The sequence below is a fragment of the Orycteropus afer genome, unplaced genomic scaffold, assembly GCF_000298275.1.
Source record: "Orycteropus afer afer isolate SDZICR_OR568_19922 unplaced genomic scaffold, OryAfe1.0 scaffold00078, whole genome shotgun sequence".
Lineage (NCBI taxonomy): Eukaryota > Metazoa > Chordata > Mammalia > Tubulidentata > Orycteropodidae > Orycteropus > Orycteropus afer.
Genome location: NW_006921665.1, coordinates 4,822,925 through 4,846,586, shown reverse-complemented (window position 1 = coordinate 4,846,586; position 23,662 = coordinate 4,822,925). Strand labels below are relative to the sequence as shown.

Below are 23,662 nucleotides of genomic sequence, written 5' to 3'. Positions count from 1 at the left end.
CTGTTCTTGTCATGGCTCTCACTTCTTTAGGATATATACCTAGTAAAGGAATGGTTGGGTCAAATGGTATTTCTAATTCCAACTTTTGAAGGAATTGCCATACTGCTTTCCACAGTGGTTGCACCATTTTACAGTCCCACCAGCAGTATGTGAGAGTCCCAATCTCCCCACATCCTCACCAGCATTTGTTATTTTCTCTCTTGTTGAACTTTCCTACTAGTGCTGGAGCAAGATGGTATCTTATTGGTGGTTTGATTTGCTTCTCTCTAATAGCTAATGATTATGAGCATTTCTTCATATGTTTCTTGGCTGCTCGGATATCATGCTTGGTGAAGTATCTATTCATGTCTTCTGCCTATTTTTTAATTGAATTGTTTGTCTTTTTGTTATTGAGGTATTGGAGTTTTCTATAAATTCTAGAGATAACTCCCTTGTCAGATATGTTATTAACAAATATTTTTTCCCAATCTGTAGGTTCTCTTTTGACTCTTTTGGAGAAGTCTTTGGAAGCACATAAAAATTTAATTTTTAGAAGGTCCCAATCATCTGGTTTCTCTTCTGCTATTTGTGCATTTTGAGTTATGGTTGATAGTCTATTTATGCCATATATTAGGGCCCCTAAATTTGCCCCTAGTTTTTCCTTGAGGAACTCTATAGTTTTAGGTTTCACATTTAAGTCTTTTATCCATCTGGAGTTTGTTTTTGTGTATGGTATGAGGTACAGATCTTATTTCATTTTTCTGCAAATGGATCTCTGGTTTTGCCTATGATGGGTTCTTCATGTAGGATCAGTGGGACAGGGAGATGCTGTTCAGAAGCTCCAGCTGCCAAGCCCATATGTGTTCATATGTGGCATGTCACTTCTTTTCTTCATTTAGTTACTGCTATCAGAACTGATGATAATGATTCTGAAGGGATATTTATCTAGTGCTTTAGAGTTACAAAGTACCGTGAAACCTGTGAGAACCTAACTCGACAGGAGTGCTTTATTTTTCTGGGTCTTGCAGGTTTTCTGATTTTGACAAGGTGCATTCTTACCACTTCTTTATTGCTTGTTTCAGTGGAAAATAATTGAGTTTTCCTTCTCTGACAGGTTTCCACCTTACACAGGTTCTGGCTTTCACATGTTTTACTATATTGCTCTATCCATTGTTTCATGTGACCTTTACAACTAACCAATGGTGGCAGAGTGTTGTTCTTATTTGATCAGTGAGGAAATCAAGACTCAAAGTATGCAGTTTGTCAGAAGTTTATCACTAATGGTGAAGCTCAGACTCATACCTCTGCTCTTTCCCTTCTTCTTTAATTTAAAAAGCCACATAAATGTAATGGGTTGATGTTATGTGGGCTCATAGAATGTGGTGGATGAGAAACTGCTTCATTAGGAAGTCCTACTGTTTATGGTGGTGTGTTTTTCTTTCTAGGTGGCCCACCAACACAAGTGAGAAACCAGAAACAGATAACTGGGACGCATGGGCAGCCCAGCCCTCACTCACTGTTCCAAGCGCCGGTCAGTTAAGGCAGAGATCAGCTTTTACTCCAGCCACAGCCACAGGCTCCTCTCCATCTCCTGTGTTAGGCCAGGTAAAAGCAGTCAATGGGAGTGTAAAGGACTTTCTATATGTATCGGAAATTCAGCGAATGTTTGTTGATGGTGGCATTTAGAAGTAAGCCTTGTCATATGTATCTGGGTCCACTGACAGTGTGGAATCCAGTTTGCATTTTCTCCAGTAGTTTTTTTTTAAGACACCAGGAATATGTTGCCCATAGTGAGAGTGCATAAGAAGGGTAGTCATCTGCCTGGCTGACCAGGGAAGCTTCTTCACTGCAGAAATGACATGTGAGCTGCATCTTGAATAAAGGGTAAGATTGTATTTAAAAATGAGAGGGCTGACTTATGAGACAGAAAATGCTATGGGAAAAGGCTTTAAAAGTAGAAGATCCTTGAGTATGTTTAGGGAAAATCATCCTTGGTCATCCATTTGTCCAAACCATTGAGTATTTATCAGAGAAGATAGATTGCCTGTAGATTATGAGAAGCTCTTAAATGCCCTGGTAAGAATCAGTAATTTCTGAAAGGATAAAGTTGGCAATTCTGAACATTTCTGTTTGTTTAATACAATGAAGATAAAAGAGTAAAATAATTTCTGTAAATAATCCAGTCAAATAGGACAAAACCAAGGGGCTGGGGAGTGATAGGATTGAGTGCAGCCCTGTGCAGAGCCATCTGGAGGTGTGCCGGAAGGTTGGGGGGAGGACCGTCTGGGCAGTGGAGCCAGTCGGGAGGTTGTTGCTGTCTTCCAGGTGAGAGTGAGGGAGGCCTGAGCTCAGCTTAGTTTACATTTTCTGACTCAGGAAAGAGAGCCATGTGAGAGAAACTACAGAGGAGAATGAAAATTGTGGAGTCACAATGCCTATGGTAGCAAAAGGGAAAGAATGAGGCCTGGGATCGAGATAAAGGAGGGAACAAAGAGAAGCTGATTTTTAGGTAGAGATAGGAGTTGGGTTTTAGATGTGTCAAGTTTAAGGTGAAAGTACGACGTCCAGCTAGTTCTGTCTGGCAAGCAGTTGGAACTTAGATGTGGAGGGTGAGAGAGAAAAAGAAAGATGAGGGTTATATAGTGGAGTCGACACCACAGAGAAAATAACCAGATCTAAGGAAATGCATGAGCTTTTCAAAGGAGAGAGAATATAGGAGAAAATAATAGAAAATACTCTGGTGGTGTAGTGCCTAAGGCATTTTGACTGCTAACCAGAAGGTTGGTGGTTCAAACCCACCAGCCACTCTGCAGAAGGAAGATAGAGCAATCTACTTCCGTCAGGATTTACCACCTTGGGAACTCAGTGGCGGTTTCTCTGAGTTGGATTCTACTTGGTGCCAATGAGTTATGTGTATTCTGTGACCTGGAAGAAGTGGACACACTAAACAGGGAGGTATTACTTCCCTTTGCATCCATGCTGTCACTTAACAGGTGTTAGATGCTCAGTCGATGGTGACTGAGTGATGAGGAGGAGGGGGCATCTCCAGGAGGTGTTCTCAGTAAAGGTTGTGGTCAGGGCCAAGAAGAGACTTTGCAATGTGATGAGTAGAACATGTTTGTGAGCTGGGAAAAAGTAGATAAAGCCACATTGTAAAGAGTAAAGCAGAAATGACTGGTGAGAAACTGGGAAGTTTTGAGAAGGAGCAGGGCAGAGTGAGGGGCACTGGATCAATAGGAGCCAGCTGTGTAGGAAAATGGGAAGTCTCCGTGGAGCAAGTATCAGAATATAATTGGTTTAAGGTGAAAACGATATTAAAAGCACAGAAAAGAAGATAGAGTTATTTTTCTTCTGGTAGAGAAATGGTGAAGAGTGGTTGGAGAAAGAAGGTCAGACTGTGCTGTTAGGCATCATTCTGAGGAAGAAGAAGGGCCCAGAGGGCCTGTGGAGCATAGGGGGGATTCAGGAGGATGTAAACTAGGAATTCAGCAACAGAGAATTAAGAAGTGCCTGGGTGAATTTAGCTGGAGTCTACGATTGGTGATTGCCCATTGCTTTGGCTTTCTCTGGCATGCTTCATAGTTTGGGACTAGGAATAAAATAGTAATGTAAACTACTGCTGAGGGCCACGGGGGTTCAGTGGTGGAATTCTCACATTCCACACAGGAGACCTGGGGGTAGTTACCAGCCAGTGAATCTCAAGTGCAGCCGTCACTCACCTGTCAGTGGAGGCTCAAGTGTTGCTGTGATGCTAAACAGGTTTCAGTGAAGCCTCTAGACTAAGATGGACTAGGAAGGCTTGGTGATCTGCTTCCAAAAATCAGCCAGTGAAAACTGTGGATCATTATGGTCTGATCCCATCATACATGAAGTCACCATGAGTTGGGGCCCAACTCAATGACAGCTAACAACAACAAGAAGCTACTACTATTAAAACTATTGGAGCAGAATTGTACATAGATACAAAACTTTCTTAACAACGATTTGAAGAAAGTATCTGTAAGATGTAGAAACTGAGGCTAAGAGAGAGTTGCCCACTGTCACATAAGAAAGTGACAGACCTGGGATTTCAGCCTAGGTTGGAGTTGTTAGGTCATATCCTAACAATCACATGAAAATGTTGACAAGGTGGCTGAGGTTTCTCAGGGTGAGAGATTCTGAAATACCAATGAAGGCACAGCTGAAATGGCTGGTCTGGGATCCATTCTTGGTAGAGACGTGAAAGTGGTTAAGAGAATTCAATAGTTCACTAGGGCTTTGGAATCAGTGGCCTTGTGGGAATGAGGTTCACTGTGAGGGTAAAAGACTTAGAGACCTGAGGGGTGTGTGAAATGCAGAGAAAATTCTGTGAGATATGAAGGAATGTACAGCTAAGATGGCAGGAAATGGAGACGCTGTTGATTTGAGAAGATGAGAAGCCGTAAGACTGAGATTTAAAGGTTGTCAATGTGGATGCAGAAACTATGTAACCTGTTGTAAATTCTCCATTTATCCAACATAGTTTAATATCAATATAAAATAACTTCCAAAGGCTCAAGTAGAAATTGATTTTGAATTTTGAAAGAATTATTTTTAGGCATTATCCTTTTTTGTTCCTTTCCATTTATGTATATATCTGAAAGTTGATGTTATTTCAGTTTTTAGTAGTGGTTTAAGATACTGTGATGGTTTTATGCAACAGTTGTTTTAAAATAAAAGATAATAAATGCCTCCCCCTGCCTTTCCAGCCTCAGCTCCTCCTACACCCCTCCACGACACTAGGCCATACGCACCCCCGGACTGTGCTCCTCTTCTTGGACCTCTTGCAGTGTGCCACCTCGAGGCGTTTGCTTATGCTGTGTCCTCGGCCTGCAGTGCCCTGCATCCGAAGCCCTAGCTATCAAAACCCTTCTCAACCTTCAAAGCCCAACTCAAACACTGCCTCCTCTGTGAGATTTTCCATGCTGCTCCCAGGCAGAATTCACCCCTCCTTCCTCTCTGTTTCCCTAGTGAATAGGTGGAACCTCTTTTTAGCATATATAGTTCGGCCAAGTGGTATGTGTAGTTGTTTTTATGTCTTTCTTCCCCATTAATTGTGAGTTCCTTGCTAATAATATCCTCCTGTCCATTTTTATAGTGCTTTATAGAGACCCTGGGTTGTGCAAACAGTTAACACACTGAGCCACTAACCAAAGGTTGGAGGTTTGAATCCACACAGAATTGCCTGGGAAGAAAGGCCTGGTGATCTACTTCCAAAAAAATCAGCCATTGGAAACCCTGTGGAGCACAGTTCTGTTCTGACACACACGGGGTCACCATGAGTCAGATTCAGCTCAACAGCAGCTAGTTTTTGTGGTTAACAAAGTGCTTTAACTGAAATTATTTTTGGGAGATGAGACGGTGTATTGTACTCACCTTTGTAACCCCATAGTGCCTTGGCTTATAGATGTACAATAAATGATGATTGAACTGTATAAAATCCCAGGATGAATGTTTTCTGTCCTCTCCTTACAATGAATGTATGTGAGTCAAATGTCTGTTTCTCTAAAAAAGGAACTAAAGCAAGCACAGTCCAATGTAGGGCCTATTTCCTTGTGTCTCCCTAAGCTATGCTGTCAGTTAATTATCTTGTGAGATTTCATCAGATTTCTGCTTCAGTATTAATCTTTCACTGAAAACCCAAGTCAGATTGGAAATGAGGAAAATAGAATCAAAATAGAGTGTTCTAAGTAGCCAGACATTGGCTTTGTGAATGGGCTGGCAGGTTTTCATCTCATTTTGGAAATGAACAATTATTGAGAAATCAACGAAGCATGTAGCACGTATGCTGCACCAAATGGTCATTGGTGATGTGTGTGCTCACATGTGCTGACTGGAGAGATGTGAGTCAGTGTTCCCATCTGTCTTCATTTATAACAAACCATAATATAATGAGAACTCCTTTATGTTATTTTACACAAGGGTGAAAAGGTGGAAGGGCTACAGGCACAAGCCCTGTATCCTTGGAGAGCCAAAAAAGACAACCATTTAAATTTTAACAAGAATGATGTCATCACTGTCCTGGAACAGCAAGACATGTGGTGGTTTGGAGAAGTCCAAGGTCAGAAGGGTTGGTTCCCCAAGTCATACGTGAAACTCATTTCAGGGCCCATAAGGAAATCTACAAGGTATTTTTGTGTTTTTCTGCTTCTGTCTGACAAAATGTGTACATACTAGGCGCTAAATTGTTGTTTGCGCTAGTTAAGATTCACAGATACGAGTTGCAGGATCCTTCTGTCTTCTACAAAATCTTTTGTCTTTTAACTGCAAAAGTTAGAGCCCGTGTTGACAAGAAGGAAGCTTCCTACAGATAGATAAGTGGTCATTTTTTCTTCCCTTGTGGAAGCCTGTAAACCCTGTTTTCCACTAAGTTAGGCAAGAGAGAATTGTACTCTGAGACCTGGAACATTCTTGTGACTGTCTTTCTGCTTAGTACTTAATCCTGTACCAGATGCATATGAGTACTTAGAAGCAAGCCTAAAGCATGTGGGGAAATAATTGGAAGAATTAATTATCGTTTTCATTAGGGTCTTATTGTAGCACGGAACCTTAACAAGGCTGTTGTTTAATTATTCCAACTAAACAGATGTTCAAAAAAAAAAAATGAACTTTGAGAAGATAAAAATACAAGAATACTCAGTGAGCACATATCAGTTGTGCTTTGAAAATAGATCCTTCCATAGGCCATGTGTCCAGCATAGGAAAGTACTGAAAAACAAGAACATGAGCTGAGAATGCCTGATGGTGGTGGTGATAATACACCTTGTTGTGTGTCTTTAACTTGGCAAAGTGCAGTTATATCAGCTGTAGATGGTTCAAAATGTTGTAGATTATTTTTAAAGTTAAGCAGTTTTAAAAGAGAAAAACTATTGTCATTTTTACTATTTTTCTTTTAAGATAAAAATTGTGAAATAGGATTTTCTTCCCCTCTTTCAGCATGGATTCCGGTTCTTCGGAAAGTCCTGCAAGTCTAAAGAGAGTAGCTTCCCCAGCAGCCAAACCGGCTGTTTCAGGAGAAGGTGAGAACCTGAGTCAAAGTATGTTCTGTAGAAAGGTCAAGAAAATTATGTAATACAGACAGTTAAGGTTTGAAGTGAGATTGGATTTCATTTTAAAACAGACTGTGTTAATTAACGTTCAGTGGGGTATAAACTTTGAAGTAAAATGAAAGTTTAGACCCTTACAAAGTCAAAGTACTGTGTGAAGACTTTCAAATATTGTCAGATATATTGACCATCAATTTTCTAATGAATGATGAATTTTCTAATTGTATATGATTATGAGCCCTTTGACTTTTGAAAGTGTCCCATCAAATTCAATGAGGATACAACTTTCTGGGTATCTCTATATCTAAAGTTTGTTCATTGCTGTCTCTAGTGTAGTCTTATCTGATTTCAAATAATTACTCTGTTTTAAAACCACATCGACACAGTCCAGTAAAGCTCTCACGTAATATCCACGCCATCTATGTAACCCCAAATGCAATAGAAGCTTAGTTTCTATATTTCATGTAAAAACCAAACCAAATGATATAGGCCTAAATAATTCATTTTCAGTGTTTATTATACATATAATTGTATTATTTCCAGGTCTCTACTTTGTGATATGATCATAAGTATTATTTAAATACCTGGTATATAGTAGGGAGCCCTAGTAGCACAGTGAGTAAGTGCTCAGCCGTTGACCAAAAGATTGGCAATTCAAATCAAACCAGCCCACTCATTGGGGGAAAGATGAGGCAGTCTGCTTCCATAAAGATTTACAGCCTTGGAAACCCTAAGGGGCAATGCTACTATGTCATACAGAGTTATTATGAGTTGAAAATGACTCAATGGCAGGTTTTGTTTTTTTTTTCCCAATCAAAAAAATTTTAAAATGAACAAAATCTATATAACCCAGGCTATAGTGATAACAATCCCATATCTTTTTGATATTCAATACAGTTGTTTATCATAGTACTTATTGAAGAGTACTACCTGAGTTAAAAGGAAGATTGGCCATCTACTTCCATAGTGATGCTGCCTCAGAAACCCAAGGAGGGGTCTCTATGAGTCAGATCCGACTCGACGGCAGTGAATTTGGTTTTTTGGTTTTACCTGAGTTAGAAGGAGCTCTAGTGGCATAATGCCTAAGGCATTTGCCTGCTAACCAGAAGGTTGGCAGTTCAAACCCACCAGCCATGGAAGGAAGATGGAACAATCTACTTCTGTAAAGTTTTACCACCTCAGAAACCCAATGGGGGTTGCTGTGAGTTGGAATCTACTCAATGACAGTGAGTTAGGCAAGCTTTCCAGGCAGAAGTCTGAACACTTTCATAGCTAACAGATGTCATCGTTGTTATGTGCCGTCGAGTCAGACCTGACTCATAGCGACCCCTCCTTGGGTTTCCGAGGCAGTATCACTACGGAAGTGGATTGCCCCGTCTTCCTTCTGAGGAGTGGCTGGTGGGTTTGAACCGCCAGCCTTCTGGTTAGCAGTCAAGTGCCTTAGGCACTACGCTACCAGAGCTCCCAAACAGGTGTCATCAATAACCAATTATAGTGTAACTTTTCGTGAATTATTTGAATAAATTACTTGAAGATGTAATATTTTATTTAGCTTGCTATAATGACACTGTTGCAGTCCCTGGAAAGTCTACCATATTAAAAATAGAATGATAAAAATAATTATTTCAGCAGAGACAACAAGGACTAAGCCTTAACAGTATTTCAGACAATAACAAAGTAACTTTTTCAAGAGCTGTAAGTACAAAACCTCATTATCACTGAACACAAATCCAGCATTTCATTACATCCAGTTTTTATGATTACCACCAAAACAATCACTGACATTCTTTGTATACATTCTCATCATTTTTGCACATTTTTACCCACTGTTAAGGCAGAAAGCTGCTTAATCACAGCATGTGCAGTCAATACTCTATAAGGAAATTGTCACATCTCTTCTTCAAAATTGAGTGTGTTCTATCCAATTAAAGTGTCATTAGAGGGCCAGCCTTTGTATCCCAACTCTAACTTTGTATTCCAAGTAGTCCTGCGATTTTGGTCATGCCTTAGCTTCTTCATCTGTAAAGTGTGCATAATGACTGATTGAGGTCGGAAATTAGCACAAGGATTATGAGATAATAGTGCAAAGCTTTTAGAACAAAGCTTAGTAAATGTCAGCTACTTTTATTTCCCTTTTGCATAGTTCCCTGGCTTACTGATAGAGCCATTTAGAGAGGTGAGCATTCTCATCACATGGCATGGATGTTGATTTGTTTTGAAAAATGTACTACGGCCTTGACTTTTTGAGACCTCATAAATAGTTTACAGATGAACTACACACATACTTAAAGTTGGGAGGACAGAGTAAAATCTAATCTTAGTTGATACTTATTACATCCATTTTGAACGATGTTGGTAAAGAAACATTAGGAAAATCTGCTGGCATTATGGAGGGGTGATGGAGGACGTAGGTATTTGAAATTCTGAGAAAAGGTATACATATTAATGAACCATTTGTTAATATTATACCTTAAAAGTGATCAAATTTAAAGTGAACTATAAACCAGATTAAATAGATTGTCAGTCTGGGTAGCTCTTAAAATCTTGGTTTGGGAAGGGCCTACACCCTCTGTGAAAGTTTTTATGAATAGTGTGTAACAGATGGGAGTCCCACTGCATGCCCATCATCACGTCTCCCTATTTTTAATCTGAAGGCAGCCTCACAGACGCCTGTGTGCAGTGCAGGGTAAAGAGGCCCTCGGAGACCTTACCTATCTCCTTTTGTGTTTTCTGCTGCAATGTCAAGTTCAGCCAGAGTTCATTTTCTGAAGTCTCTTAAGCATTTTCAAAGTTACTTCAAAATGTGAATTTGTTTTTAAGAAAGTAACTTTCAAATGTGAGAATAACTGGGCAAAGTATGGTTGCCAACGATCCTATCTTATATGGCCAAATAAGAGATCTACAATCAAGAGCAGTAACAAGGAGCAGAATGAAAGGGACAGGTCAGAATATTGAGAAATCAGCAAAATGAGTATATTAAGGAGAAAAGAATGTCCCTATTAAAGCTGCCAACATTTGATTTCCTTGTGTGGGAAATCATTTTCCCAGTTTCCACTGTGGAGATACGGCTTACCAGTGCCAGAAGGCTGAAGACCCAGAGTCTTGTGTTTCCCTAGAATATTTAGAAGACCTGTGTCTGGTGTGAGGTCCAGCATTTTCCACAAGCAGTGGCTGCTGGCTCGAAACATGTCCAGGTCAGCACTGCTGATGTTGAAGAAGGCCCTTTGGGAGCCTGTCAGGGGCTGCCCCACAACAGAAAACTCTTTCCTTAGCAAGAACTTTAGGGATGTGTGTGTGTGTGTTTTAGTTTTCATTGTTGGCTACTGCAGAGGCTTGCTCTCATAGTTAGCCAAAGGAGTCTTCTACGCTAAATTTCATTAACTTTACAGTCTGCATTTAAGGAATGCCATCTGAATTTTTAGAGAGAAACATACATCATCCATAATAGAAATGAAAGTTTAGGGTAAATGGTTTTTCTGTTGCTTTTGAAACATACAAAAGCTTAGGTTAGGATAAGATGGAGAAAGAGTGGAAGCTAAGAAACTTGTGTTCATCTTTTTGTAGTTCTGTGCCTAGCATAGTGTATAGAATAGTGTCTAATGATCTTTCTGAGAGTGACTTTTTTCTAAACCTTAGTAAAATTAGCTAAGAGGAGTACAAAGTTCTACTGTAATGAAAAAGAAAAATTTCTTCTGGGATGCACATCCCTTAAACTCAGGGCACTAAATAAATTCTTATCCTTTAAACTAAATTAGAGAAATAACAACATGTAAGAAACTGCACCTTGTCCTTTTTCAACTTGTCAAAAAAGCTTGGTTATTTTCTACGGTTGAGTAGACATCATCAGTCCACTCTACTTGTTCATGTACTTGAATGATAATGCCCATTTTTAACTGAACAGGATATGTTTTCCACTTTATGTCCTAAGTTTCCTGCCATCTCTGTATAAGGCACAATAGGACATAAATTTTCATTCAGGCAGTTGAATAATAAAAAATGTGTTTTAGTTTCTAATTTTATGTGAAAGAAATATTGACAAATTTTCTAAAATTGTGACTTGATACCCTCAAAACTGAATTACAGCTATTTGAGTGTATACCGGGCGCCTGCATGTGAATGCATCTAGCCCAGTGCTCAGCCCAAAGTAGGGACTCAGTAAATGTTAGTTAAAATTAAACAAATGCCGTTTTCGCTTTAAAAGAAATCATGACATTAAATCATAGATCATCCTTGTACCCACCGTTGGTAGACATGCGCTTGGTTTTTCATTCTTGTGGGTCGGTCTTTGTACAAATTGTCTCCCTGTCTGCAGTGACTGAGCTTTTATATGCAGTTGGGGAATTTGGAGCCCAGGATTTTCTGTGTAAAAAAACTGTGTTTTATCTGTGACTAGCCTTTTTCTTGAATGGCTCATAGTCTAACTTTCTTATTCATAAACTTGCTTTTGCATAGCTGTCTGGGATTTCTTTAAACAATCAAGCTCTCTCCGTATCTCAATATTTCTCCCCACCAGAATTTATTGCCATGTACACTTACGAGAGTTCTGAGCAAGGAGATTTAACCTTTCAGCAAGGGGATGTGATTTTGGTTACCAAGAAAGATGGTGACTGGTGGACAGGAACAGTGGGCGACAAGTCCGGAGTCTTCCCTTCTAACTATGTGAGGCTTAAAGATTCAGAGGTAAACCCACATTAACTGTTTCCTCTCCCTTTCTGTTCAGTGACTCCCTTTGTGGGGGAGTCACAGTGTTTGACAATGAAACACTTGGTTGGATTTTACTTAAGTTCTGGAACATGACAGAAATGCAGTGTGATCTGTAATTGTTTGAATTTGTCATTTGGTGCTGCAGGGTAGGCCTTGGCCTCCCACAAACCAAAGAACTTATGGTGCTAAGTGGAAGCTGTAATGCTCAGTAATAATTTCTGTTCTTGCATGTAACTGACTTTTAATTTGGAATAAACTTTACTGATGAGGTCTTCATGGTCATTGATTAAGGATGTCTCAGGAATGATACACAGCACTGTTTTGCCTTTCTAAATTGAAGTGTTCTAGTGATAGTGGCCCCGAAATATTGGGCAGTAGAGAGCGCCTTTAATTTCTGTATTTGTCCACATGGTAAGAAGACACAATATATGTTAATGTGTTTGGCTAAGCTTTAGTATCACTACTGATCAGGGACTGAATTTATGTTATCCTTATAAATTGAAAGTAGCTCCCATTATTAAGTGGGTCCTAAGAACTTGATTGTAGAAAGTGTGGTTTATGATAGTGCAAGTTTAGTAAAATGTGGGTTAAGCCTGCCAGAGTATGGGAGCCCTTCGTATAATAATAGCTGGTTTCAAGTTAGGCTTCCAGGGGATAAATGTAGCAGTTTAACAGGTGCATTGCACATAAAGAAACAGGGATTGAGTTTTTTTTCATGTAGGCAGTCATTTCACTGTTTTCTTTCTCTCCTCAGACCTCATAGGCATTGAGAGAAGAGTCTGGTAAAGAACCTAAAGAGGCTGCTTTGTCAGGTTTAAGTGCATATACAAAGCTGTCTCTCCTTTAAATGCCAGTGGAGGGGTATAAAGGAGCCTCGTGGGGCAGCAGCTAAGCTCTTGGCTGCTAATGGAAAGGTCGTCAGTTGGAACCCATCCAGCCACTCCACGGGAGAAAGACTTGATGATCTGCTCCCGTAAAGGTTATAGCCTAGGAAATCCTCTGGGGCAGTTCTGCTTTATCACAAGGGTCGCTGTGAGTTGGAATTGACTCAAAGGCACCTAACAGCAATGACAGGAGGGTATATTTTAGGTATTCTGCAGACCCTAGTACTGGTCACTGCTTTGGGGGCCAAGCCTGGACCTGGCACCATGCTGTAGTAAAGCCTTCTGCCCTGCTCTGAAATTCTCAGGAATGGTTTTTATTTTTGTTCTTTTGGGGAGTGTTGTGTTGTTTTGATTTTCTTTTTCCCCCTTCCTCATGTTGTGGTCTTAAGAGCAGAGAGCTGAAATACCTCTTGAAGGATTTGCATAAGATGACTACCCTTGGGGAATTTGGCAGAAATGAAGAAGAAAGTTCTCCCTATAAGACAGCAGGCATATTGTACTCCATGCTTGGAGAGAGACAATTAAACCCTTTACCAGGCCAGCATGTTGGATCCAATAAGAATCAGGCAGATGATATTTCAGGGAAGCAGAGGGAAAAACATGAAGGCCTAACCTTGATGGTTTTTACTGCCTTCATGAAAGTGACCTTACTTTTTACATCAGTTAAAACACAAAAGCCTTACTTGTATTATGCTTTATCAGTTATAGTTTTCTATAAGTCAATAAGCTAGAAAAATACATTGTCATTTTTTTTCTTTTTTACTGTCATATTTTTTAAGGAAAAAAATAAAGCCAGCCTTTCATCTTCTTTAGACACAGAGTTCAGAGTACTACACTGAAAAACCAGGCCCAGCTTCAAATACAGAGAGCAGAACTGACCTATGGGTGTGGGGCGGGGTTGTGCCATCCTTGCTCCCTACTCTGGGTGAGAAGGTGGGGGCACACAGTCTGAGCAGCAGTTTTTATGGTGGCATTCTTGAGGTGTAGCCAGGACTGAATCTGTCCTGAGTATCCTACCTTATAATGCTGGTGTGGCATTTCAAAGGGACCATACTGAAGCAGCTTGAACTCTGTGGTTGTATATCACCGATGGCTTTGCTCCTTTTTATTTTAATGAAATGTAGACAGCATATCACAAGCCTGTTACTAGGAAAGTAATTATTTGGAATCTTGTTTCATTAGTATTCTTTTGATATTTATCTAATAAAAATAATGAGATTGGTATTATGAAAGTTTTTGCTAATAAAGCATCATCAGAGTGAAATTTTAAACCCAAACTTTTCCTGATAAGTGGTTATTAAATGTCAATAGCCAAAATAAAAAGACCATGAGTAGTTGTGTTCCTGGCAGATAAGTTATATATCTTTAATATTGCAGTGATTCTCATTTAGTTTATTAAGCTTTTTGTCTTGTTGTGTTTTAATTGAGATACCTCGTTTATTGCAAGATGGTGACCCAATGGTGAAAATTCATTCAGAATAAAGCAATTTGTAACAACAGATTATAGTTTGGCCCATATCCTGACACTTGTGGTCTCTGTTGGCTTACTCAGCCAGTTTAAAATTCCATGAGTATCCATGAAAGGAATTCAACCCTAAGCACTTATGGAAGACTTAATAGTTGGACAGAAATCTGGCTGCTTCAGTGGGTTACGTTTCGAGCACTGGTAGAGAAGTTTCAGTGTCTAAAAGTGTAAAAATGTAGGCAGAAAGGCCACTTCTTAGGATAGAGAGAAGTGGATGGGGTAGGCCTGGGGGAGGAGGGAAGTCTTAAGTGTACCTGTACTGGTTTAGTTCTTTACAGAATAAAGCTCTAAAGCAAATGTAGCAAAATATTAATATTTTATTGTTTAAAAATCTGAGCAGTGGGCTCCGGGGTTTCTGTTATATTCTCTGTATTTTTTAAGTGTGAAATCTTTCGTAATGGACAATTTGTTAATAAGGAACAAGTTCAGTGTTTAGGTTGTAGATGAGTAGTCTTCCTTGCATGCAGTCCTGTGTATGATGTGACCCAAGTACAGGATGCACCTGTGTCACACATAGTCACCACCTGAGCAGAGCCCCATGGATGCTACGGTGCCATGTTCTTTGTTGTTTTTCTTCTACAGAAGAGAGTAGGAGCCACATGTTTTAAGTAGTTGTTTTGTCCTGTGCTTTCCTGATACACAGCCTAATGTCAGGTGACACAGTGCTACTGGGCTTCCACAGAATGAAAATGGGGACTTAGGGGGCTCATGATGGTTTGTATCATCACTAATCATTTTTTGAATTGCATGACCAAAACTACTCAGTATGCAAATGAGACCTTTTGCTCTGTTTTAAGGGCTCTGGAACTGCTGGGAAAACAGGGAGTTTAGGAAAAAAACCTGGTAAGTTACAAACCCTGATGCTTATTTTTCAATGTTTCAATTGTAATTGATAGTCACTCACCATCTCTGTTTATTAGGGCCAGGTGCCTAAACAAAAGCAGGAAGTTGGATCCTTTCCTTGGAATCTATTAATAATGTATCCATAGCTATGAAACTAGGCTGTTGTTTCACACTTGGAGAGTGGTAATGTTAGGCAGACAGAATGTTGTTTTAGGTTGAAAAGAATTAATCCAGGCAAGATGGCAGGAAATGGCAATGCATGGAGCTGTGAGATTGCAGGGTCCACTGCTTCCTACTCACCCTTCTTGTGAGGCTTGGGAACTCTTTTTTCATTTCCTGACAACACAGCAAGTCCCAGGACACACAGTAGAGGAGAAGAGATATTACAGAATGAAGCTCTAGGCCAGATCCAGTTAATTTAGAAGCCATTGGGTGGTTTTCCTCAGGTGCATGTTGAAGGTATGAAATTATCGTCATCCCTCTGGATTCAAAGTATTGTTGTTTATTTGAACAAAATCACATGTTCTGTAAATAGGAGCATGAAAGAAGAAAGAAGCAGATGTGAAATAATATGGTTGTCTGGCTCGCCTTTCTCTTCTAGGTCATTTGAGCTTTTTTGCTGCTATGTCCTTAGGAAATTACAGGTTGAAAGAGTCCCTCTGCTGAAAGACTGGGTCTAGTGCTCAGCTCCAGAGGGGGCTTCCCTGTCAAGCAGAAGTGGGTTTGCAGGTTGTGTTAGGATTTTAGTCAGACTCCAGATAATCTGGGTCAAATCTGTTTTAACTGTAAGTGTTCTTCTATGTTTAGGACTATAATTCCGAGGGGCCCAGATATTTCACATATAGAGCCCAGATCAGCTAACCTTTGCACTGAAAACCAGTGAGCTGCTCAAGGACACAAAAGACAGAAAAGAATCTTGTGGTAGATTGCTGGCCGCATATACCAGGTCCTCTGTGGAGCCAAGAACATCTGAAGCCAAATAGAACACTAATTTGGGCTTCTTCATACTAAAAACTCTTGGAATCTGGAACTGTTCCTTGGCATATTAATGTAGAATACTTCCTCCCAGCACTGATTTCCCTGCTTAAAGCATGCAGAGCCAAGGTATATGTAACCTGGGCTCTCTCTTGCTTCCAAGTTCTCAAAGCATTAGACAGAGCCAGGCTTGCACCATGACAGCTTGTTGTTCCTGTCATGGTGGCTAATCCCCTCTTGTAGAACAGAATAACGGGAGTTTGTCTATGTGCCTCCATCTTACTTACTCCCTAGAGTTGGTGGAAAAGTAAGAAATGCTATCAGAGTCTGGGGTCTCTCTCCCTCCTTCATTCCTTTCCCTTCCTTCCTTCCTTTCTTCCAAGAGCTATTATTGAGGATGGGATGTAGAGGAATAGAACAGTTTATTCTATATTGCTTCTAGAACCTAAGAATGTAGTCATTGCAGATATGACTCCTCAACATCCTGTGCCAATAGAAATGTATGTTGCAGAACCTGGTCTGTGATACTACTGGAGTTTGTCCCAGGAGATCTTAACATTCAAGAAAAGTAAAGAACTATTTATGTTTCTTCTATGTTGATTTTTTTTTTTTTTTTTTCATAAAATGTCCCTTCTTAACTCCAGGGTCCTCCTTGATTTGAAGTAACAAGAAATAAACTTGCATTGATATGATTCATGCCCTGTATTCAGGGATCACTCTCAAAATATGAGCTCCAAAGAAAACGAGTGTGCTGGGGGGGCGGGGAGAGAGCCTAAGGCAACAACTTACATATCAACTGATGGTTTCAGAAAGAAATACAGTTTTTCTTTCTGCTGTACTTGGCAGATGGGAGAGCTTCCCTTGAGTTTCTTCAACTTCATTTATTCAGTCATTGAATGCTACTGTGTGCAAAACTCTGTGTTGAGGGTGGGGTCAGGGGTGGAGATGAATGGGGCCTTTGGCATCATCCAAAGAGTTCATGATAATTGTGAGAGCATGAATTGGCAGAAGGTGCTGGAAGTGGGGTGGGGAGTAGGCATCCATGGAAGGAAGTTGGTAAGTAACTTCTGACAGGTGATGATGATGTGCTACAGTGGGACCCTAGACAGAACAAAAAGGTCACCCTTGAATGCTGCATTTGCATTGTGACACATAGAATGGGGTGGTAATACAGTGAGGCTTATTCATATAGTAGGAAACTAGCCCAAGACATTAGTTTTGATTATGTTAATTTGTGAAGCTGGGAGGGAGCTCTGCCTTCTGAGAATTCCCTTCTCACGACGATAATGCTGTATCACAATGTTTGGTCTTGTTTTTCAGAAATTGCTCAAGTTATTGCCTCATACACTGCTACCGGCCCCGAGCAGCTTACCCTGGCCCCTGGTCAACTGATTTTGATCCGAAAAAAGAATCCAGGTGGATGGTGGGAAGGAGAACTACAAGTTAGTTTCTTTTCCATTTGTTTATAGTTCTCCGTTCAGATTTCAATATGCAAAATGTCAAACAGACACTATTTCATCAGAAACTACAAATAATCCCTCACTTCCTAACACTTGGTTTGGATAGCGAAAGACACCACATTATCTGAATCTGTGTCATGCCTTGGCTAGGGATTCACCTGAAAATTTATCCAAATCTATTTGATTCCTGAGTTCAACCAGTGAATGTTGGAATAGTGAGGATGCCTGTAACAAGGGACACCTGAGTCATCTTTCAGTGTTGTGGCACTGTGAGTGGAGTGCTGGATCAGTGGCATGGTATGATAGTACAATACCCAGTTTCTTTGCGTTCAAAGTCACATCTGCCCATCACAATATTTTTAATTCCCCTGTAATCATATATAGGTTGTCCTATCTAGGTTATCAGCTCCTTGGAGTCAGGGACCTTGTTTTTTAGTCCTCACACTTCCTAGCCTTTCTCAAAGAGAGTTTAGAATAGTTTCTGCAATTCACAATAAAGTGAGTAATTTGCCATGGCTGGGAAAGCTATTGCTTTTACTAGAGTGGCTTTCTCACTGTGGATGCACAAATGAAGGAATTACCAGTGAGCTCTCGTGTCATGCCCTTGTACAACTGCAGAGGTGGAGGACATAGTGGGGTCATTGTGAGCACATGAACACAGACTAGATAGATAAACATGTGGGAACTAGTAGTTGAATAGCTCCAAGTGTTGGTGGGTTCCCTTTTGTCCTCAAGCCAAGGGCATGCAGTCTGTCAGACCACAAGTAATATGAAGCTTGATCTGTTCTTAGAGTAACCCAGAATTTACCAGTTGCCATTGAGTGAGTGACCCCTGTGCATGTCAGAGAATAGTACTATGCACCATGGGGTTTCAGTGGCTGTCATCTTCCAGAGGTGGATCATCAGGTCTGTCTTCTCAGGAGCCTCTCAGTGGACCCAAACCACCAACCTTTCAGTTAGCAGCCAAGCATGTTTGCACCACTCTGCTTGATAAATTGACTAGGGGTGGGGGACAGAAGTAAGGCAATGGGAGTTTTCTTTTCTCTTAGTTATGTTTCCTTGTTTTGGAATGGGTAGTAACAGAGTCACATGGTTTAAAATCCTGTAAAGAAGAGTGCAGATGTAGGTGTGAATCTTGGCTTTCCACTAACTGACCTGTGATCTTGAGGCTGTCACTTAACTTTTCTGACCTCATTGTCTTCATATGGAAAATGGGAATAATAATAATAATAATCACCCTTCTGGAATTGTGTGGATAAATATATATAAAGTGATTAGCTCAAAGCCTGCCTCATAGAAAACACTCAATAAGTGTTAACAGCTATTATTGTTGTTGTGTGCTGTTGAGTCAGCTCTGACTCATTGTGACCCCATGTACAACAGAATGAAATTATTTAGGACTAGTGCTAGTAGTATTAGTCCTAAAATCCATAAATAATGTTGGCATTAGCCATAACCTATACACTCCCTGAATTAACAGCAGAGTGCTAATGTTACATGAGCAGGGGTTTTCTATCCTGGATACACTGCCTGTGTCCTGAATTTGTGATCAACATGACTCAGCTGATGCAAAATCATTCCAGGATTTGCTGATCCATCTGCCACAATGTGAATTTCAGCTGTGGTAGCTTGTTTTTGAAATTTAGTAATCCATGGACTCTAATGCTAATGCCATTTGGTTTTCAGTTACATGTAAACTTTGTATAAGTGCTGTTACTAAACAAACTATCATGAAAGAATGTGAACCATTTTTAAAATTCTGATAAAATTATTTTCTTATTAGGCTCGTGGGAAAAAGCGCCAGATAGGCTGGTTCCCAGCTAACTATGTAAAACTTTTAAGCCCTGGAACAAGCAAAATTACTCCAACAGAGCCACCAAAGTCCATGGCATTACCTGCAGGTAAGGTGTCTATAGTCTCTGATTGGAAAATGGTGTGCATGTCACTTTAGTCTTTCCACTTGATTTTCTCATGAAGCATCTTCGATTGGTGTTCACATCTGCTTTATGCATTTCTTGTCATTGCTGGAACTCACACCCAGTTACTGTGATATAGAATATGTTTTTCAAAAGGACCAAATATCTAAGTAGCTTTACTGTGCTGGGTACAACAGAGCCCTTGTTGAGACTCTCTTCCTAAAGGAGTCATGAATGCTAGGACATTCAAGCCTGATTTTTCTCTTGATTTCCTTCCAGCTATTTACATTGAGATTTGGGCTAGGGGGTGAGGGAACAGAAGGACAATCCTAAAAATAAATGACGAGGGTCTAAATAGGTCAGGAGATTGGGCTGGAGGCCATTGGGGGTCTGCTGGTGGTAATGTCATGTTCACTGAAGACTAAAATAACTCCCTGCGACATTCACTGTGAACAGAGGAGCTTCGGTTAACAAGTAGGATGTTGTACACACTTTCCTCCAAGGATGGAAAAGAACAGAGAGCACCACAGTCGAGCTGCTTGGCTGTTTTCTGATTGAGGAGACTGAATGAAATGCTTCTGTAAAAATGGAGGGAGGTGAGGTTAGAGGAGCAGAATTCTGCTTTAGGGCTTTAAGCCACCAAGTCTTGGGTGGCATTTGTAAGAAATGTTTGTTCCAGTACATCTTGTGGTTAAATGTCTGTGCTGTACAACCCCAGTGAAAAAAAAGATGAAAACTTGGCAGCCTTTGTAAGAAATGAAAAGATTGGCCAACTTTGTTGAGTGATTCCCCGACCCAGCTGAGCCTCTGTGCTTGAGCCATGCATGGCCTCATGTGGGCAGAGGGCTGGGGTGCTGCTAGATCTCTCCTCCTGTGTGTGTGTGTGTGTGTGTGTGTGTGTGTGTGTGGAGGGGGGTAGTGGTACACTGCCACCCAGAATAATTTGTTGTAATGATTGGATGAGTTGGAGAATTTGGTAAACCTAAACCTAGGTATAGCTTGGTTAAGAAAAATTCATTGGGGATTGCAGTCTAATGTATAGACTTAACCTGAAATACAAACATACAGGGAATGAGAATATTTTAACCTACGGGAGCAGTGGTGGTTCAGTGATAGAATTCTCACCATCTGTTAGTCAGTGGAGGCTTGTGTGTTGCTATGATGCTGAACAAGTTTCAGTGGAGTTTTCAGACTAAGAGTAAAACTAAGCCAGGAAAGGCCTGGCAATCTGCTTCCAAAAAATCATCACAAGGGTACCTGCAACCAACGAAGGACCAGGCAGAGTTTCATTCTGTTAGGGTGGGGTCAGGGCCAACTCAAAGGCCACTAATGACAATAGGTTTGAGAGAAAATGAGCAAATGTTGTTCTTGAGTCTGGCCATTTCTTATTTTAATACACAAAAATACAGTGGAATTCTTTCAAAACACTGATTCCTAGTTTTCACGATTCAGATTTTTTGGAGGTCAGTTGATTATCACCTCCTTCTGCCTTAAAAAAGAAAAAAAAAAATTTAAAGTCCGAATGATACACAGCTGTCCTACTCAGCAGGAAATGAAGGCAAACGTTGGTCCAATCCTTCAGAGTCAGCATTATGAAGGAGTTCCACTGTGCTCAAATAGAAATGAGTCTATGAAAGCATTCAAATTATCATTTTAAATTTTCTGCTGACAAGTAAACATGAAAAAGAGGAAGATGTTATAAAAACTAAAGACTGTGGAAATATTGCTGATGTCTTGGTTTTGAATCCTTCATCTTCCTCTGTTGTCTATACCATAAAAATTCCATTAGAGCACCTCTGCTTAATTTTATCCTGTTCTAAAAGAGCAAAATGATACCCAAAATATCTCTTGGCCCAAGTTACCCATTCCACGTGCTGCAGTGGACGCACAGCTGCTCACCCAGCCTATCTCCTGCAGTGTGCCAGGTGATTGGGATGTACGACTACACAGCGCAGAATGACGACGAACTGGCCTTCAACAAGGGCCAGATCATCAATGTCCTCAACAAGGAGGACCCTGATTGGTGGAAAGGAGAAGTTAATGGACAAGTGGGGCTTTTCCCATCCAATTACGTGAAGATGACCACAGACATGGACCCCAGCCAGCAATGTAAGTGCTCGGCGGCTCTGCCACCGCCCCTCTCTGGTGTCTTTCGGCAAAACATGCAGCATTGCTCTGATTCTGCGAGCTTTGTTTGCAGAACTTAAAGCTAGACATTGCTGCATTCACAACAGTCTCTTTGAAGACCTTCTGTAATGCAAGACTTTATCCTGTGGGGTTATTTATTTATTTTTCATTCCTTCTGTAGCATGCCCTCTCCCTCCCTCTCCCCCCTTTTTCCTTTTTTCTTTTTTTTAAAATCATTTTGGCACCATGCTGTTTACATGCCTGACTCATTTTCCTAGCTTGAATTTTGCTCATTGTTTTGTTTTGCTTATGTGTTGTTTTCCTCCTTTTTCTAGGAATCATATGTTGTCCATCCCCCACTCAGGCTTGAAAGTCCTCAAAGAGACCCACTATCCCATATCACTGCCCAGAGGGATGATGGGAGATGCAGCCTTGATCATGTGACTTCCAGCATGATCATCTACTGCCTTCTGAGTAGAAGAACTCACTGCAGAGCAGTTTACCTCATTTTACCTTAGTTGCATGTGATCGCAATGTTTGAGTTATTACTTGCAGAGATAGAAGCAAAAATTACAAAAATACACAGGGTAGTGGGTCCTTTTGTGGCTTTCCTTGTGACTCAAATTGATTTCCCCCCACCTTTGCACAGGTGCTTTCAATAGTTTGGAAATTCTTTTTAAATATATATTTTAGCCTTTTAATAAAAAAAATCATTTCTTTGCTATTTTGGTTTTGCAAAAAGACCCACTATCAAGGAATGCTGCATGTGCTATTAAAAATATGTTCCAAATGTCCATAAATCTGAGACTATGTAATTTTTCATTTTGTCCAGTGTTACCAACTAAATTGTGTAGTTTGCCCCCCAGAAGTACAGAGGAGTTCAGTATATCTGTTTTAAAGATGTGTAGAATGAGCCCATTAAACAGAAGGTATTTTGTGCTTGTTTGTGTGTATCAGCTGTAATTTGGTGAGCATGTAATACATCCTGTACATAAGAAATTAGTTCTCTCCATGGCAAAAGCTATTACCCTTGTATGATGCTCTAATCATTAATTTTATTTTGCACAGTGACCTTGTAGCCACATGAGAAAGCACCTGTGCTTATGTTTGGTCTCAGATTTATCTGGTTGAGTTGGTGTTTTCTGTTTTGGGTTTTTAATTTCGTGTGTTTTCATACCATGAATCAGTAGACAACAACATGGAGGTTGTTAAGATCAATATACTGGCAATCTCTTTTGTAGTCTCTGTTACATGACTTTTTATTCCAAGTACTTTTCATGGAATGACATATTTTGGACAAGTAATTTTCTTGACAAGAAAGAATGTATAGAAATCTCCCTGCAATTAATTTCCAATGTTTACATTTTTTAACTAGACTGTGGAATTTCTACAGATTAATATTAAATGGAGCTCATGGTCCGTTTGTGTGTTAGACGTGCTATAGCTGAAGCCATGTTTGTCTTTTAAACACTAGTTTCAAGCTCTCAATAAAAAATGCCTGTTGCTGACAGCACAGAATATGAGGGATGGGGGTGGGATGGAGGGGACCCTCAAGCACAACCTAGCTGTTCTACTAATGATGCCTTCTTAACATGTAGCCACCTTCTGTTTGCACACTGCTCTCTCCTGAGTCTGTGCTAGCAGTGCTGTAGAGGTCCTGCTCCATTTCCGTGGTGCAAAGAGTAAGGACAACCCCTCCTTATTCCATTGCGCTTCAGTGTTTTAATGAATATGAATGTAAAATATATAAATATCTAAACCTGCGGCTTTAACAACTGTAATACAACCTTTTGAATTAGTTACGTGTGTAGATAATTAAATTCTTCATATAAAAGTTAGACGGAAATGTCTCTGTGTTCTTGATGTTGGAACCTGACTGTGGTGATGGGGTCCCAAACAGATAGGTGTCAGCAGGTGGCCTGCTGCCACATGTCATTTTTTACGTGTGTTCTTTGAAATACAGACTTATTCTCACCAAGTCATATTTGAACGACCTCCCTCTCCCCTTGCTAAACACCCCTCCCTGATCAGTATGTAAATGATTGCTCCTTATAATACTGGCTTTGAAGAATAGAACAACCTCCCACTTAACAGTTAACTATCTCATTAGACTCTCAGTATATGTTGTTGATATGTTGGAACAAGTGTGTGATTTGGCTCTGGGAACAAAACATTTGTCCAAAAG

General features: G+C 40.3%; 1 protein-coding gene across 1 annotated transcript in view; it reads left to right on the top strand.

Annotated features, from left to right (window-relative positions):
- The window catches only part of ITSN1 (intersectin 1), a 217,486-nt gene that overhangs the window by 114,083 nt on the left and 79,741 nt on the right, over positions 1–23,662 (top strand). The window contains exons 21-28 of the mRNA XM_007941304.1: positions 1,425–1,584; positions 5,920–6,125; positions 6,934–7,016; positions 11,557–11,723; positions 14,954–14,999; positions 17,295–17,416; positions 19,218–19,335; positions 21,268–21,459. Coding sequence (XP_007939495.1) covers positions 1,425–1,584; positions 5,920–6,125; positions 6,934–7,016; positions 11,557–11,723; positions 14,954–14,999; positions 17,295–17,416; positions 19,218–19,335; positions 21,268–21,459 — 1,094 coding nt within the window. The remainder of the gene's footprint in view (positions 1–1,424; positions 1,585–5,919; positions 6,126–6,933; positions 7,017–11,556; positions 11,724–14,953; positions 15,000–17,294; positions 17,417–19,217; positions 19,336–21,267; positions 21,460–23,662) is intronic.